The sequence below is a fragment of the Sciurus vulgaris genome, assembly GCF_902686455.1.
Source record: "Sciurus vulgaris genome assembly, chromosome: 4".
NCBI classification, from domain to species: domain Eukaryota; kingdom Metazoa; phylum Chordata; class Mammalia; order Rodentia; family Sciuridae; genus Sciurus; species Sciurus vulgaris.
The window spans coordinates 32,615,497-32,633,084 of NC_136464.1; the positions used below are offsets into that span (position 1 = coordinate 32,615,497).

At 35.2% G+C, this 17,588-nt stretch overlaps 1 protein-coding gene across 6 annotated transcripts in view; it reads right to left on the minus strand.

The window, feature by feature from the left end:
• Positions 1–3,422: 3,422 nt before the first annotated feature.
• The window catches only part of ZNF518A (zinc finger protein 518A), a 36,075-nt gene continuing 21,909 nt past the window's right edge, over positions 3,423–17,588 (minus strand). For 4 of the 6 annotated variants that reach the window (XM_079136045.1, XM_079136044.1, XM_079136048.1 and 1 more), the window contains exon 3: positions 3,423–9,284. In XM_079136045.1, coding sequence (XP_078992171.1) covers positions 4,697–9,160 — 4,464 coding nt within the window. In that variant the 5' untranslated portion in view covers positions 9,161–9,284 and the 3' untranslated portion in view covers positions 3,423–4,696. The remainder of the gene's footprint in view (positions 9,285–17,588) is intronic. The other 2 variants (XM_079136049.1, XM_079136047.1) reach the window with 1 other exon arrangement.

The following is a 17,588-nucleotide window of genomic DNA, read 5'->3' on the forward strand; positions in this document are numbered from 1 at the left end:
TATGTCATCAGTCTTTGAAGTTCACCCCAACCCTCTCAACTGCTGTTGTGCTAGGAAGCAGGAGGTGGGGTTAATGAAAAATTGGTTCTTCACTGAATGCTCTACCCACATCCTCCCTGGAACTGCTGTTGAGGGAGAAGCAGAGAGAACAAAGCTGTGGAAAAATGTAATCTGCTGAGTATATTTAATCTTCCATCGAGATATTCCTGTCTACCTCCCAGTTTATAGTTTTTCAGTAGCTTCATACAATTCTTACGGTTATTCTGTGCCTTTACTATAAATGGGCCTTTAAAAAACAAAAACCAAAACCTGTTTTCCCAGTGAATTACTGTTAATTTTTCAAGGAATGTAATTTTCGGTGTACTCCCTTGGACTTTCAAGACACTGAAATCAAGTCCTTCACAGTATTTTGCTTTCCTATCCTTTTACATTAGCAATAACATGTAACATTTGTTGATAGCAGACATTGATGTTTCATTCCTTAATCGAAAGAAGTATTTCAAAAGCTGCAACCTGAACAAAACTCACACTTTGGGTTGAAGTGCTCTAAATTATTAGGGAAGAATTCCCCTAACAATAAAAACCTCTTTGCTAAGGATGAGTATTTAAATTAAGTATGTTATCCGCATCTCCTAACATCACAGCTTTTTAAACTGATCTGTTATAATGTTTTTCCTATACTGTTTACTCAAAAGTTTACATTGTTGTGATTTTTCTTCTCCTTTTAAAGAAAGATGATTCTTGAGTTTGGAGGCAGTGATTTAACAGAAACCCTTTTAGAGAACTGGTCAAAAAGAGACTCAGACTTCATCATCTCTTTCAAGATACTAATTATTTCTTGACTGTCTAGTATTTAAAGGAAGCACATATAAATCAACAAGCATCAAAATCAACCATTTTTACTGTCCATTATAAGGAAAATTTTCTAATGCTACTCTTAATTGGCAACAATGAAATAAAAAAATTTCCCAGCAAGTTTTGCCAGATGGAATACTTTACTAAGAACAAGTTTCTAAGGCAAAGAGTCAAGCTACTAACCCAAATGGGGTACATACCCCAAGTTAAAAAGCAAATGTCAATGGTAAAAAGGAATTTCATTTTTAAAAGTATCTGCCAGCTGTGTGTATAGTGGGTAATATTCTACTTTCACCTCACCTCCATCGTGTCCTATGCAAAATCTATTACTTTTTAATAACTATTTCAAATGACTAAAAAAAATAGTATCTATTTCCTATCTAACCTGGACATAACTTCTGCAATTCTGCTTTTTCCTCATTTTAAAATCCCTCCGTAAGTTGCATTAGTCGTGGCACACAGATGACACATTTACCCACTTATTGATTTCATTATACTTACTACTTAATTCTACTTTTTACACAAAAATATCTACACTGACAACTTTATGTATCACAATTTAGTTTTTATACTCTGTAACTCTTTTACAAGATGGAGTGTATCACAAACTATCAAATTTGTATTGTTAAATGCATACCCCACTCTAAGAGCACAGCAATAGTTGGTAAACTATGGCTGGTGGGCCAAATCCAAACTACTGCCTATTATTATTTTTTTATTTTTTAAAAATTTTTTATAACTTCATTTACTTTTGTGTGGTGCTGAGGACTGAATCCAGTGCTTCACATATGCTAGGCAAGTGTTCCATCACAGCCCCACTACTGCATATTTTTGTAAATATTTTATTAAAACGCATTACCTTCATTTATGTATAGTTCATGGCTACCACTGCATTTTTAAGAGATGGGTAATTACAACAGAGACTATATCCTATAAAGCCTAAGTTATCTACCATTCACTTTACTGAAAAAAAACTGCTGACCCCTCAATGAAAACATAACATTTTTCATAAAAACAGTTGCATATCAATCTGTACAACTGAATACTCAGCAGGAAAAACTTTTTTGAAAAGTGAATTATTTTTTAAAATCAAAGACCAACAGTGAGAGGCCCACATCAATGGAAATGGATAAAATGGAAAATTAATAAAACCAATTCTTGACCCTGACATTTGATTGAAAAAAATGAAACCAACTCTTTGGTTACACTAAGAACTTCAAAATACCAAATATTTTTGGAGTCATCTTTAGCTCAATTTCAATCAAGAAAAAAGAAAAGACAGAGGGTTTTGTTTATTTCCTGCTCTGACCATAAAGAAGTTCAAAGCAGGTTTGTGTTCTTCAGATAACCTAATTTAACAAAACCAAAAGGTTCCCATTGAATATCTACAGCTGATTTTAAGTGGTTTTTAAAATTTTCAAACAAGTTTATCTCAACATTAATTTTTCTGGAAAGGCTATTTGGAAAGTATTTTTAGAGCATCGCAATGTTTGGCAGTATAATTCCTTTTCTCCTTTGTATTGACCGGAGGCCGTGGCTCATTATGGTTCTATCCTTAACAACAGAGCATTTCAGTTTTACTGTTGTAGGGTACTGAAGAGCGTAAGCCACCTATGGCTCACCCTGACAGCACAACCACAAGAAAATTATGGTAAATGTGACCCTTTTCAAACAAAATCTCATATTATGACTTTTAGCAAGGAGAGTCCCACACTTTATTTTGTATAGTTCACTAGCATGGAAGAAAAAAAAAAAAAAAAAACCTCACATACTTAGAAATATAAGCAATTACCCAATCAGAATAAAATTCCCATTAGATTTTAGCACAGTAAAAAAAATTCTTGTGTAAACACAAACTTAAGATAACTTTAATTGAAGAAAACATTCAACAATGAACAATGAAATTAACAATGCTTTACCATTCTTTAAACACCATATACAATATTAATATATACTGTGTATTTCCAATCAATTCCATTCTTAGGCTCAATTTAAGAAACACAATTTTAACAGGTTTTATACAAAAAATACTTCACTAAGAAAGTAGATTAACTGCACAAAAACAGTACAAGTATAATGTGCATAGCAAGATAGCTTGAAGCATCTATGTATGGCTTTCTTCAAAATAAAAACTATTAGGGGAATGGGCCCATTTGGGACCTTACTGTTACAGTTGACATATGTAAACTGTTTCACATCTTTTTTAGGCACTTGCTAACAATAGTGTTCAATCCCTGAAAAATCAATTTTACCCTTAAAAAAAAAAAAAAACCTACATCTGAAATAATAACCAGGAAAAATAGAAAATAACATGGGTTAAAGTTTTACGTATTCTTTTAAAATTAAACCAGTTTTATTAGTGCATGCACAGAATTAAACTAAAAGAAAATAAATTTTATGACAAAAACTTTCTGTGCAAAATTTACATAACAAAGTACAAAAAAATATGTACACATTTCTTTCTTATATACAGAAAAGAAGCCCTGAAGTTTTCATCCAATCAATGAAAATAGCATTAACACTTACAGTAACAATGTAACAAAAAACATACAGCACACAATTTTGTAATGTAAGAACTTCATTATCCAATGATCCAAAAAAATTTGATCCAAACTTACAAGGTGAAAAATTTAAATCTATTGATTGTTATCATGAAAATGTTCACTCAGAAACTCCTCTGGGCATGTCCCTTAGGAAATGTTCCAAAAAGTTTTATGAACTGCCAGAGTCCACAGTTAATTCTTCCCCAGTTTCCAACACCAACAATCAGTATATATCTACTTTGGGTTGTCCATCATACTGAAAAGTTGCTAACAAAAATGATTTGTCCTAATTTGAACATGTTCAGATAATAGTAAACTGACAAAAATATGATCTGCCTTACTAATCTTGCTTCAAAATATTATCTGTTAAAAAAAAAAGTTTAATTTTCAAGAAAATCTATTCCTTTAGAAGTGCTTCTGTGTTCCACGGTTAAAGGAATGGCAACCAAGAAAAAAGATGGTTACTTGATTTAGAGGAGACAATTTGAATCAGATAAGCGTATTTCTGTGCAATGGGATCACTGGAGAATATAATCAGCTTAAGGAAAATGTTGAAATTCTTTAACTGGACTTGAAACTAGACAGAGATTCTCTTGTGGCTGCCCATCTATTGCAATATTTGACATGGCCATTTAGAAAATGAAAATCACATTGGGAGGATGTTCCAATTTCTGACGTAGGAGAAAGCTTAACATGAAACAGGACTTACTTGACCTAAACTCTGAACTTTATTTAAGATGTAACTATAGTGAGTTAAATATACTTTTGAAGGAGTCTAATACCCTTTAAATGAACTGTATTTAGCAGATGTAGAGTAACTTTTTTACCCAAGCTCTCAGATCTTCACAAGAGAGGAGAAATTCCTTCAGCTCCATCAGTGAAAGAGCTCTCCATCTTCAGAGGAGCTGTATTTATCAGATTCATAAGGCTGGTGGAAGAAGAGAGGGAATGGGGCTGCCATTACCCTCTACTAAGAGTCTCTAAAGTAAACTGGGAAAACTTTTATTAAAATTTTCTTTAGCCCTAACTTCCCACAAACACATCTTAAAAAAAAAAAAAAAAAAAAAAAAAAATCAAGATATATCTGTGCTGATTAGTTTCTTGCAAAACTTATGTGTGCAATGATGGCATTTTCAAATACCACACATAAAGTTTTTGCTTTTCCAAAGACATATAATCGACTTTCAAAGCATTTAATTTCAGGAACTACACTAAGTAAAAACTGTAGTATGGTAATTCAACTCACTGTTTTCTTCTAAGGTAATGTTGCTTTTCTTTTCCTTGGTAATTACGATACATTATTCTAACATATTCCAATCCCGAGTGGCTTCCATTAAATGTCTCTGCCCATGACCAGCCCAAGCATCCTGATTGTCAAATATTCTACCACAAAACCAACAGTTAAATTTAGCTTTCAAAACATTTTCAGAGGTAGTTTTTACAATCTGATAATTGTTTTTGCTTGTCTTTTTGAGTGTTAATTTTAGCACAAATCTTTCTTTCACAGAATTAACAGGTTTAAATGTTTTGTGCCTCTTGGAAAAATCATCATAAGTTGTTTTTGAAGGGTTATAACAAACTGGTTTTAGTAAAGCACTCATAGTTCTTTTTGACAATGAAACTTTAAGTACACGTCCATTAAATTTAGTGACAGTTTTCATTACACTCACTACTTCGGGTGCATCTGCATCAGGATGATTTAAAACCACAACTGGTTGGTTTCTCCTAGGACATTTTACAAGCTGTTTGGAACTAAAAGGGAAAAGCCGCAAAGTTCTAACTGAATCTTTTGAAAGCCTAGGTCTGCTAAATCCAAATGTTTCACGGACATCTTCAGCTTTAGGCTTTTCTTTACACTTTCTATGCAATGTTGATTTTTTTCTTGGAGGTTCTTGGTAACTATCCCTACACTTTCGTTTACAGTTTCTGTTTCTAGTCACAAAGGCAGTTTCAGAATCTTTATTTCTTACACTTGTTTTTATTTTTGAAAAATTTTTTTTGGAAGTCTTTCTTGTGTTGAAACTTCTCTCAATTGTACAATTTGTTTTACACCTTAATACCCTGGCCTCTGAACGGTCACTGATACATACTGGTTCCTCAGAAGATTCGGGGCATGTTGCAGTAGAGGTTATAACAATTTCATTTGCTGGCATCAAATCATCTAATAAGAAGGGTAAGGCATCTCTAGAAGATTCTGGCTCTTTCTGCTCTCCACCTATAGTCTGATTAGATGGTACACTGTCTTTCTGCAGTGAGGATGTAGAGTTGCTAACTGATAGATTATTAGCAGCAGTTACATTTAAAACAGGGTTAAAAATTTTCAGCAATATTTTTTGTGGTGTTCCTTCAGGTCTCTTTGGCTGTATATTTTGATAATAAGAACTATTTTGGACTAACTTAGGCTTAAGCAGCTCAGCATTATTTGGCATCACACACTTTAAAAAGACAGCTTGTGTGCCATCAGGCAAGAGGGTATAAAGTGGTGTTTTTGAAAAAATTTCATTCTGAGGTTTTACTGAATCCAAGATATTCAACTTTGTTCCCCGCTGCTCAGACAGTGCACTGGGAATAGGAACAGCTTTCACTGAAGAACTTGCTGATGTTTTAATAATGTAAGGGCCTTTTAATGGCAATGTATTTTCTGAGCTACTTTTCATGCTCAAACAACTGCCAATGCTGGAGCAAAGTGCAGGTGTAAGACAATTGTTGTTTTGTTCTACTTTTAAAAAAGGTGTTTTGCAAGGATCCTTGGTTACAGTTCCACAAACTTGAGCACTCTCAGTTTTGACAGCGGAAAGACCTTCAAGTTTCCCATTATTAAATGTCAAAATCATCCCAGGTTTCTTGTTTAAAAGAAGAGGAGGTACACCTTGCGTATTAACCAGTGGAAGTGGTCTTCCTGAAACAACGTGGAAACCAGGCTTGTTGGCAACATGCAATGGTATAAAAAAACCTTTTGGAGTTTGAACAAATATAGTTTTTTTTTGTTCTGAGTTTAGAAGTGGACTCTGCATATATAAAGAACCTGAATTTTGTGTAGTGGCTCGTAGTTTGTCCTTTACAAGCTGCTGTGTTATTATTGCATCTGACTGAGTCTTAAGCAACGTGCCAATACCTGAAATTCTAGGTGTCTTCTCTGAATCTCTCACATCTTGTGACATGGATAGCACTTGTTTTTCCTTTCCATTACATTTTAAATTCAGATCATTTGCAGGCACACCAACACCTACACTGTCAGATAAAAGTGGGAAGATGCCTTGCCCTCTGAAGTCTTTTGAAGATTCAACGATTGTGCCTTCTCCCTCATGTTTTTGAAATGATTGGTCACAATGAAGTGGCAGGCTTTTATTTGGAGTTTCAGAGTCTTGTTTTACATCAGATTTTGGTTTCAATATATCTTGAAGCAATTGGTTTACTTCAGGTGGCAAAAATTCAGATGCCTGTTGGCTCTGGAGAGAAAAAACAGATGTAATTCTAGGCATCATAGGTGAATCAACACTAGAAATGTCATTCCATTTAGATTTTTCAGTTCCATTCTCTAAGTTTTGGTTTTCATTAGTGTACAAGTTTTGTCCCTCAATGCTTTGTCCTTTTTCTAAAACACTTTGTTCTTCAATTTCAGTTTTCATTTTTAAAGTTCCTTCTTTATCATTTAAAAAGCTGACAGATGATAACAGGCTATCTGGGTTTGAACTCTCCTTCCTCACTAGTGATAAAGCTGTCTCACTGACCGGTTGCTGAACAACTGTTTTACTTGATGAAGACTCTCTCAGAAGGGTTTCACACACTGCTGTTCCTGAAAACCTACGACGCTTATTAGAGTTATTCACTTTTGAATAATTATGAAAAGGCAATGATCCTTGGTTGGAGGATTCAGCAGGTAACTCAGAGTTGACATAATTAATGCAATAGTTGTGCATATCTCCACTGTTGTATGCATTTGGTTTGGTAGTATGGTTGACTTTATCTGGACTTTTAATAGTAGTACCTAACACCTCAGGATGACTCTGAATATGATTTCCCCAAAAGTCAACATTATCCCTTGCTTCAACTTTTGTGGTCAAACTCACTGATGGGGTAACCAATTCTGATGTTGTTGGCAAAGAAGACACACTTTTACTGTAATCCACTGTTTGAAGCATGTTATTCCTTTCTGATATCAAAGTCATTTCTTTTTCTGAAATTACTTTCCCTGAAAGTACAGCAGATGAACATGAAAATGGAGGTGGTTTCATATAAACTGTGTCACTTAACTCAGTTGTTACTCTTGTTAAAAATCCAGGTGTGTCCAAAGTCTGGGGTTGCAAATTAGTAGTACTGTCCTTTGCAGCATCTGACTGTGAGGCTGGTGAGTATAAATTCTGCTTGTTTGTAGGTAACAATTTTATTACAATATGCTGTTTTCCATCTACCATCTTGAAGCCCATAAACTTAGCACTGTAGTTAGCAGGAATTGTTATTTTATTATTTTTCACCATTAACACTGTAGGTCCTTGTAGAGCAGTCTTCAAGAAACCTGAAGTAGCACTGGATGCCTCCTCGGCTCCATTACATTGACCAGTGGACAGAAGAGCTGGCTTTCCTGACTCCAACTCTGCAAGCTTATCACTATTCTCACAGTGTAGTTTTTCACCCTTTTCTTCATTTAAACATTCTTCACCAAGATAGCTCTGGTCTTCAGATTTGGTCACTGTTTTATTCATTTTTTTAAGCACTTGAGTATTTTTTTCTATACTTCTGTCACTTCCACTATTAATTTTCTTACGTTTCCAGAATGTCTTCCTTGATGCACCTATTTTATATCTTTTCAGTATTAACTTGAGTCCTGATGAAGTCTTGGCCATCCTTTTTTCATATTTGTCTTTTTCCAGTTTTTCCTTTGCATATAAGTGTTCTTTGTGCAAAGTTATAACATGTCTTACAAGATAGTCTTTCCGGGTGGCACCATAGCTACAATATTGACAAGTGAAAGGAAGAGTACCAGAATGCACATGAAGGTGCTTCTGAAGCTCCCCTTTGGTAAAACATATATGATGGCATTTACCACATTTATAATGAACTTCATTATGTCTATGAATGTGCTGGACAAATGTGCCAACATCCTGGGTGGAGAATTGGCATTTTTCACATTGAAAATTACCATTAACACAATGTGTAGATGTGAAATGTTTTGTCAAATCCAATAAAGTATATACACGTTCATTGTTACAAATCTCACATTTTACTAAAGTGCTCCTGTGGGTTCGTCGGTGTTGTTTAAATATCTGGAAGTCATTTGCTGAAAAACTGCACATTTCACAAGGATATGAAGGTAATTCACCACGGTGCCACATTTGAAAGTGTTTCTGTAAATCATTTGGGCTATAGCGAGTGCTGTCTCGGCATTTTAAACAGTTGAAATTGAGTATTTTTGCAGACATTTTTATTCCCTCTTCTTCAGGTCTCTCAGACTTATGAAGTAATATGCACTCCTCCACACAGCTCACAGTCTTTACGCTGATGGATTTTCTTGCAGTCTGTGGTTTCCTCTGAAATAATTTTCTGTATCTGTCAACTTCATTTTTCACTAGGACTTCATTTGGAATATTTATCTTCGGCAAATCAATTTTCACATTTTTTAGTTCATAATGAAAACGACTTTCTGAAATTTTTGGTCTAGGTGCTGATCTGATAGGATCAGACGTCACCTTTTGCACATCTTTTTCTTTTTTTAATGTAGTTTGTTTTTCATCACAAAATAACTGTTTCTGTTCAGATGGCATGATTTAATTAAAACTCTGTTTCTTTTGATCTGAAAATTTTTGAAGTTATCTGTAATTTAAACAGGAAACGATACTGTGTTCAGACATCTTCAAAATAACCAGAATTTTTCCCACACCATTTCACCTAAAATTAAAAAAAAAAAAAAAAATTAAAATTTCCTTACAAAATTAAATTTCATATCTTTACGTTCACTTTGGCAGATTAGGAATACTAATCAAGTATGTATATTAAAGATACAAAACATCTATTAAATATATTAAGAACAGCTTAGCAAGAAGTAATCATTTAAAGTAAAACTAAAACTTATTTGAAAGTCAGGAAACACATACTTTAGTTTGAATTTTATTATATGACACTGGGAAAGCTTGAGCTTCTCTGCACCTCAGTTTTCTCACCTAAAGAAAACCATGGATTCAATTAGAGGAAAATCTGTTTCTCTGTGAGGCAGTCTCTGCTGCTCATCGATCCCCTGCTGTTTAACCCATTCATCCACTGCCATCACCCGTTCTGTCAGCATATCGCTCACTGTCTGCCACCTATCATCTGCCATTTGCCTGTTGCCTGCCAGTTGCCTGCCCATTGCCTGCCTTTTTCACCTACCCATCACCCACCATCCGAGGTCCACCTGTCAATCACCCACCACTGACCTGCAGGCCGCTCGCAGACCACCAGCAGATCACCTGCTGCCTGCTATTGCTTGGAAGTCTACTGTCACAGTACCCGAAGGCTTGGTTACACATGGCTGCTGCCATTTTGGGACAAAAGCCAAGACCTGCAGGACCCCTGGCCTGACCAACTGTGCCCTGCCTCCTGGACCCCCTGGCCCAACCAACCATGCCCCATCTCCAGGACCCCCAGCCCAACCACCCACACCCTGCACTGTGGCTCCCCATTTGCCAACACATTTGGAGCCTGTGCACCCATCTTGGACTATCCTGGAAGCAGAAGCCGCCATCTCTACGTAAGGCAAATCCCACCCTGAGATGCCTGCTGGAGACCAGGGGTTCATTCTCAGGGTCACTATAAGTCTATAGGGGGGAAAATGCAATATCCCAGATTGACACTGCTAGAAGATACGTGAACAACATGAGAAAACAAGGGAAGAAAGTGTTCCAAACAAACCAAGATTCTATGTTAATAGAATCCATTGACAGCATGGTACAAGAAATGTCAGAAAAGGAGTCCAGGATATACATAATTAAAATGATCCATGAAGCCAAGGATGAAATAAAGAAAGCAAATGCAGGCAATGAACCATCACTCCAATAAACAGTTAAAAGAGCAAATGCAGGAAGCAAAAGATAATTTCAATAAACAGAGATTCTAAAACAAACAAACAAATCCTTGAAATGAAAGAAATAATAAACCAAATAAAACACTCTCAACAGAAAGCATCACCAATCAGAATTGATCACTTGGAAGACAGAACCTCAGACAATGAAGACAAAATATTTAATCTTGAAAATGAAGTTGACCAAACAGAGAAGATGGTAAGAAATCATGAACAGAAATTCTAAGAATTAGGGGATATCATGAAAAAAATCAAATTTAAGAATAATCAGGATTGAGGAAGACACAGAGATACAAACCAAAGGAATGAAAAATCTATTCAACAAAATAATATCAGAAAATTTCCCAAACCTGAAGAATGAAATGGAAAATCAAATACAAGAGGCTTACAGAACACCAAATGTAGAGAATTACAACAGATCCACACCAAGGCACATTATAACGAAAATGCCTAACATACAAAATAAAGACAGAATTTTAAAGACTGTGAGAAAAAAAGCATCAAATTACATACAGAGATAACCAATACAGATATCAGCAGATTTCTCAGCCCAGACCATAAAAGCTAGAAGGGCCTGAAACAACACATTTCTGAAAGAATATGGTTGCCAACCAATAATCTTATACCCAGGCAAAGCTAACCTTCAGATTTGAGGACAAGATAAAATCCTTCCATGACAAACCAAAGTTAAAAGAATTTACAAATAGAAAGCCTGCACTATGGAACATTCTCAACAAAATATTCCATGAGGAGAAAATGAAAAACGACAATGTAAGTCAGCAAAGGGAGGAACTACCCTAAAGGTAAAGACAATCAAAGGAGAAACCAAGTCAAGTTAAAAACCAACAATAAGCCAAAATGACCAGGAATACAAATCGTATCTCAATAATAATCCTGAATGTTAATGGCCTAAACTCATCAATCAAAAGACACAGACTGGCAGAATGGATTAAAAAGAAAGACCCAACAATATGCTGCCTTCCAGAGACTCATAGAAAAAGAAATCCACAGACTAACAGTGAAAGAATGGGAAAAAAACATACCACAAACATGGACTCAGTTAAAAAGCAGGGGTTTCCATCCGTGTATCAGATGAAGTGGACTTTGAGCCAAAGTTAGTCAGAAGGGATAAAGAAGGACATTTCATACTGCTTAAGGGAACCATAAATCAGGAAGACATAATGATTATAAATATTTATGCCCCAAACAATGGCTCATCCATGTACATCAAACAAATCCTTCTCAATTCCAGGAACCAAATAAACCACAACACAATAATTCTGGGTGACTTTAGCACACCGCTCTCACCACTGGATAGATCTTCCAAACAAAAACTGAACAAAGAAACCACAGAACTCAATAACACAACCAATAACTTAGACTTATCATACATATACAGAATATTCCATCCATCAACAAGTGAATACACTTTTTTCTCAGCAGCACATGGATCCTTCTCTAAAATAGACCATATGGGGGTGTGTGGGAGGGGTTAGTGTTAGGGTTAGAGTTACAGTTAGGGAGGGGGGCAAGAATGGAGGAAGGACTGTATAGAGGGAAAAGAGGGGTGGGAGGGGTGGGGGGAAGGGAAAAAATAACAGAATGAATAAAAAAAAAAATAGACCATATGTTATGCCACAAAGCTGCCCTTAGTAAATAAAAAAAAAAGAGATATTATTAGATCATAATGGAATAAAATTAGAAATCAATGACAAAAACCAGAAACTACTCCAATACCTGGAGACTAAATAATATGCTATTGAATGAAGCACACATAACAGAAGACATCAGGGAGGAGATTAAAAAAAATTCTTAGAGGTAAATGAGAACAATGAAACAACAAAAATCTCTGGAACACTATGAAAGCAGTACTAAGAGGAAAATTCATTGCAAGGAGCACATTCAAGAAAAAAAGTCAACAACTAAATGACCTAACTTTACAGCTCAAAGCCCTCGAAAAAGAAGAACAGATCAACACCAAAAGTAGAAGAGAGAAAAAAATTAAAATCAAGAGCTGAATTCAATGAAATTAAAACAAAAGAAACAATTCAAAAAATTGACAAAAAAGTTGGTTCTTTGAAAAAGTAAACAAAATAGATAAACCTTTAGCCACACTAATAGAGAAAACTCATATTACTAAAATTTGTTATGAAAAAGGAAGTATCAAGACAGACACCACTGAAATACATAACATAATTAGAAGCTACTTTTAAAAGCTATACTCCAACAAAATAGAAAATCTTAAAGACATTGACAAATTTTTGGAGACATATGATCTTCCCAAACTAAATCAGGAGGACATACACAATTGAAACAGATCAATTCCAAGCAATGAAATAGAAGCAGTCACCAAAAGCCTACCAACCAAGAAAAGTCGGGGACCAGACAGATTCTCAGCTGAGTTCTACAAGACCTTCAAAGAACTTATACCAACACTCCTCAAAGTATTCCATGAAATACAGGAGGGAAGCCTTCCAAACTCATTTTATGAAGCCAGTATCACCCTGATACCCAAACCAGACAAAGAGGCATCAAGGAAATAAAACTTTAGACCAATATCTCTGATGAACAAAAGATGCAAAAATCCTTAACAAAATTCTGGCAAATCGCATACAAAAACATATTAAAAAGATAGTGCACCTCCATCAAGTGGTGTTCATTCCAGGGATGCAAGGTTGGTTCAACATCCAGAAATCAATAAATGTAATTCATCATAGCAATAGGCTTAAAGTTAAGAATCACATGATTATTTCAACAGATGGAGTAAAAGCATTTGATAAAATACAGCACCCCTTCATACCCAAAACACTAGAAAAAATAGGAATAGTAGGAACATACCTCAACATTGTAAAGGCTATCTATGCTAAGCCCAAGGCCAACATCATTCTTAATGGAGAAAAACTGAAAACTTTCCTTTTAAAAACTGGAACAAGACAGGGATGTCCTCTTGCACCACTTCTATTCAACATCATCCCTGAAAACACTAGCCAGAGCAATTAGACAGACCAAAGAAATTAAAGGGATACAAACAGGAAAAAGAGATACAAATAGGAAAAGAAGTCAAGCTATCATTATTTGCTCACAACATGATTCTATATTTAGAGGATCTGAAAAACTCCACCAGAAAACTTCTAGAACTAATAAATGAATTCGGTAAAGTAGCAGGACATAAAAATCAACACGCATAAATCTAATGCATTTCTATTCATAAGTGATGAATTTTCGGAAAAAGAAATTAGGAAAACTACTCCATTCACAATAGCCTCAAAAAAAAAAAAAAAAAAAAAAACTAAATACTTGGGAATGTGTTATATTGGGAATCAATATAACAAAAGAGGTGAAAGACCTCTACAATGAAAACTACAGAACACTAAAGAAAGAAATTTTTAAAAAATCTTAGAAGATGTAAAGATCTCCCATGTTGGATGGGAGAACTAAAATTGTCAAAATGGCCATACTTCAAAAAGCGCTGTACAGATTTAACACAATTCCAATTAAAATCCCAATGACATTCCTCATAGAAACAGAGAAAGCAATCACGAAATTCATCTGGAAGCATAAAAGTCCCAGAACAGCCAAAGCAATCCTGAGCAAGGAAGAGTGATGCAGGAAGTATCACAATATCAGACCTTAAACTCTCCTATAGAGCATAGTAACAAAAGCAACATGATATTGGCACCAAAACAGACAGGCAGACCAATGGTACAGACTAGAAGACACAGAGACAAACCCACATAAGTACGGTTAATCTCATACTAGACAAAGGTGCCAAAAACATACTGGAGAAAAGACGGCCTCTTCAACAAATGGTGCTGGCAAAACTGGAAATCCATATGTAGTAAAATGAAATTAAACCCCTCTCTCTCACCTTGTACAAAACGCAACTCAAAATGGATCAAGGATCTAGGAATTAGACTTGAGACCTTTTACCAAACATAAGAAAAACAAGGCCCAAATCTTCACCGTGTTGGCTTAGGACCAGAATTCCTTAACAAGACTTCCAGAGCACAAGAAATAAAAGCAAGAATCAATAAATGGGATGGATTCCTTTTTCTCAACAAAGGAAACGAATCAATAATGTGAAAAGAGAACCTACAGAGTGGGAGAAAATCTTTTTCACTCGTAATTCAGCTAGAGGACTGATCTCCAAAATTTGTTAAAAAACTTTACACCAAAAATACAAAGAACCCAATCAATAAATGGGCTAAGGAACTGGACAGACACTTCTCAGAAGATGATATACAGGCAATCAACAAATATATGAAAAAGTGCTTGTCATCTCCAGTTATTAGAGTAATGCAAATCAAAACCACCCTAAGATTTCATCTAACTCCAATTGGAATGGCTACTATTAAGAACACAAGCAATAATAAGTGTTGGCATGAGTGTGGGGAAAAAAGCACACTTGTACATTGCTGGTGGAGTTGCAAATTAGTGCAAATTGGTGCAAATTGCAGCCACTCTGGAAAGCAGTGTGGAGATTCCTCAGGAAGCTTGGAATGGACCCACCATTTGACCCAGCTATCCCACTCCTTGGCTATTCCCAAAGGACTTAAAAGCAGCACACTACAGTAAAGCAGCCACATCAATGTTTATAGCTGCTCAATTCACAATAGCTAGATTGTGGAACCAACTCAGATGCCCTTCAATAGATGAATGGGTGAAGAAACTGTGGTATATAGTCACAATGGACTATTATTCAGCCATAAAGAACAATAAAATTATGGCATTTGCAGGTAATTTGCAGGATGGAGCTAGAGAATATCATGCTAAGTGAGATAAGCCAATCTCTTAAAATTAAAGAGAAAAAAAAAAAAAAAAAAACAGGGTTAAAAAATTATTTTTTTGAGACAGGTTCTCATTATGCTGTCCAGGCCAGCCTAAAACTCCGAGGCCAAGGGATCTTCCTGCCTCAGTCTCCTGAGAAGCTAGGACTACAGGCATTCACCACTACACCTGACTGAATAGAAATCTTCAGAGCGAGGCATGGTAGCACAGGCCTATAATTCCAGCTACTCGAGAGGCTAAGGCAGAAGAATAACAAATTGAAGGCTAATCTGGGCAACTTAGACCCTGTCTCAAAATATTATTTTTCAAAAAGCAGGGGGAGGGGGGAACTGGGAATGCAGCTCAGTGGTAGACTGCTTGCAAGGCTCTGGGTTCATATGCCAGTTCTGGGAAAAAACAATTCTAACAAGAACAAAAAAAAACATAAGCTCCAGTTATACCAGTTAAACACACATGGTTTATGCATTCCATTAACTTTTTTACTTGCATAGTTGACCCTACACATATTACCTTATGACAGCCCCAAAAGATTTCACCCAAATTTTCTATTTCCTTAGGTCCCCAGGGATGATCTACATTTAAAATAAAAGCCTCATTCATCGAACACAAACAACAAAAGACATTATTTATTATCTAAAGTTATCATTACTAACTGGTAAAAAATAATAAATAGGAAAAATTGAAAGAAACAACACATTTCCCTTGTTCTTGAAGTCTATCTAAACCTGCCTGGTTTCCTACCATTTGGGTTATTTGGGATTTTTTTTTGGTCCCTGGTACTCAGGCAGATGGAAGTAATGAAAGCCTCTGGCAGGTTAGAACATAACCATTATTTATCCATCTGTATAAATTAAAGTACCTACTGGTCGGGTTGCAGTTTGAATTTGTGTTTTCGTTTCTTCGGTAAAATGGGGGGAAATTAGTATTTCCCCTTCCTCTTTCACAAAGTTGTTGTGAAAATTAAATGACAAAATACACATATCCAGGTTGTGGTGGCATATGTTTGTAAACCCAGCTACTCAGGAAGCTGAGGCAGGAGGATCACTAAATTCAAGGCCAACCTGGACAACTTAGTGAGACTCTATCTCAAAATAAAAAGGGATGCAGTTAGCGATTACCTAGCATGTGCAAGGGGCTAGGTTCGATCCCCAGTGCCAAAGAAAGAAAGAAGAAGGAAAAAAAAAAAAAAGGAAAACACACATAAAAATTGTTAACAAATTGTTAAGAACCATTACTTTCTATATGTGATTACCAGGTATGGTAATCATTATATTGCTGAGATTGGAATTTGAGTACTAAAGTTTCAGTAGTAAACATTATCAAACTGTATTTTAGAAAACTTACATTTCTTATTTTTATGTTCTTAAATACATAAGTGAATATTAGATAAAACTGAATAAGCTAAATAAAATAAAGTGTAAATCATATTAAGCGCCACTCCTAATGTCCAAAAGGACATGTTAAATTGTAATTAATCTAAATACCTAGGAACTTCACTATTACAGAAATCCTTTTTTCTTTTTAATTTTAGTTGTAGATGGACACAATACCTTTATTTTATTTATTCATTTTTAGGTGGTGCTGAGGATCAAAGCCAGTGCCTCATGCATGCTAGGCAGTGTTTACCACTGAGCTATAACCCCAGCCCACAGAAATCCTTTACTGAGGGAATATGATAAAAAATAAAAATAAAATTACTTTCTAGATTAAGATATCCTTATAATATTTCTCAAATCTATTATAGGCCACATCTAAAAAGCACATTAATGTATATGCTAAACTGATGGTATGTATCAGAAGGGTACTAGTTAGTAATATGCCATGCCTTGTACAGTAAAATGTTAAAATTTTTACTTTAAATTTTCACTGTACCACTAAATGTAAAAACCTGTTCTTCAAAAGTACAAAAAAATAATAAAGGGATAGATAAAAGTTCAATGGTACCTAGTGGGCACTCCACATGAAATGAGAATATTCCCTATAGAGCAATTTGTCAACAATGACAAGAATCATAACCACCCATGGAACCTTCACCATACCAGAATCTTAGGGTAAGGTTCAAACATATGAAACTTTATAATTAAGGTTGTTCTCCATTTTCCAAAATCCACGGTGTGGTATTACTACATATAAGGTATTACTTATTGCTACATATAATCAAGAGAGGACTATCACGGGTTTCGTTAGAAAAAAAAAAAACTATTTTTTGTAGTCATATTGCATGTCCAAAAATATATTTCTACGTGTCAAAAAACTAGATTTTCATACTTCTAAATACTATCAATTCCATTTCAAAATATCTGTACAATTAAATTTTTTCTTATAAAAGTAACATTTCCCAAAGTCTG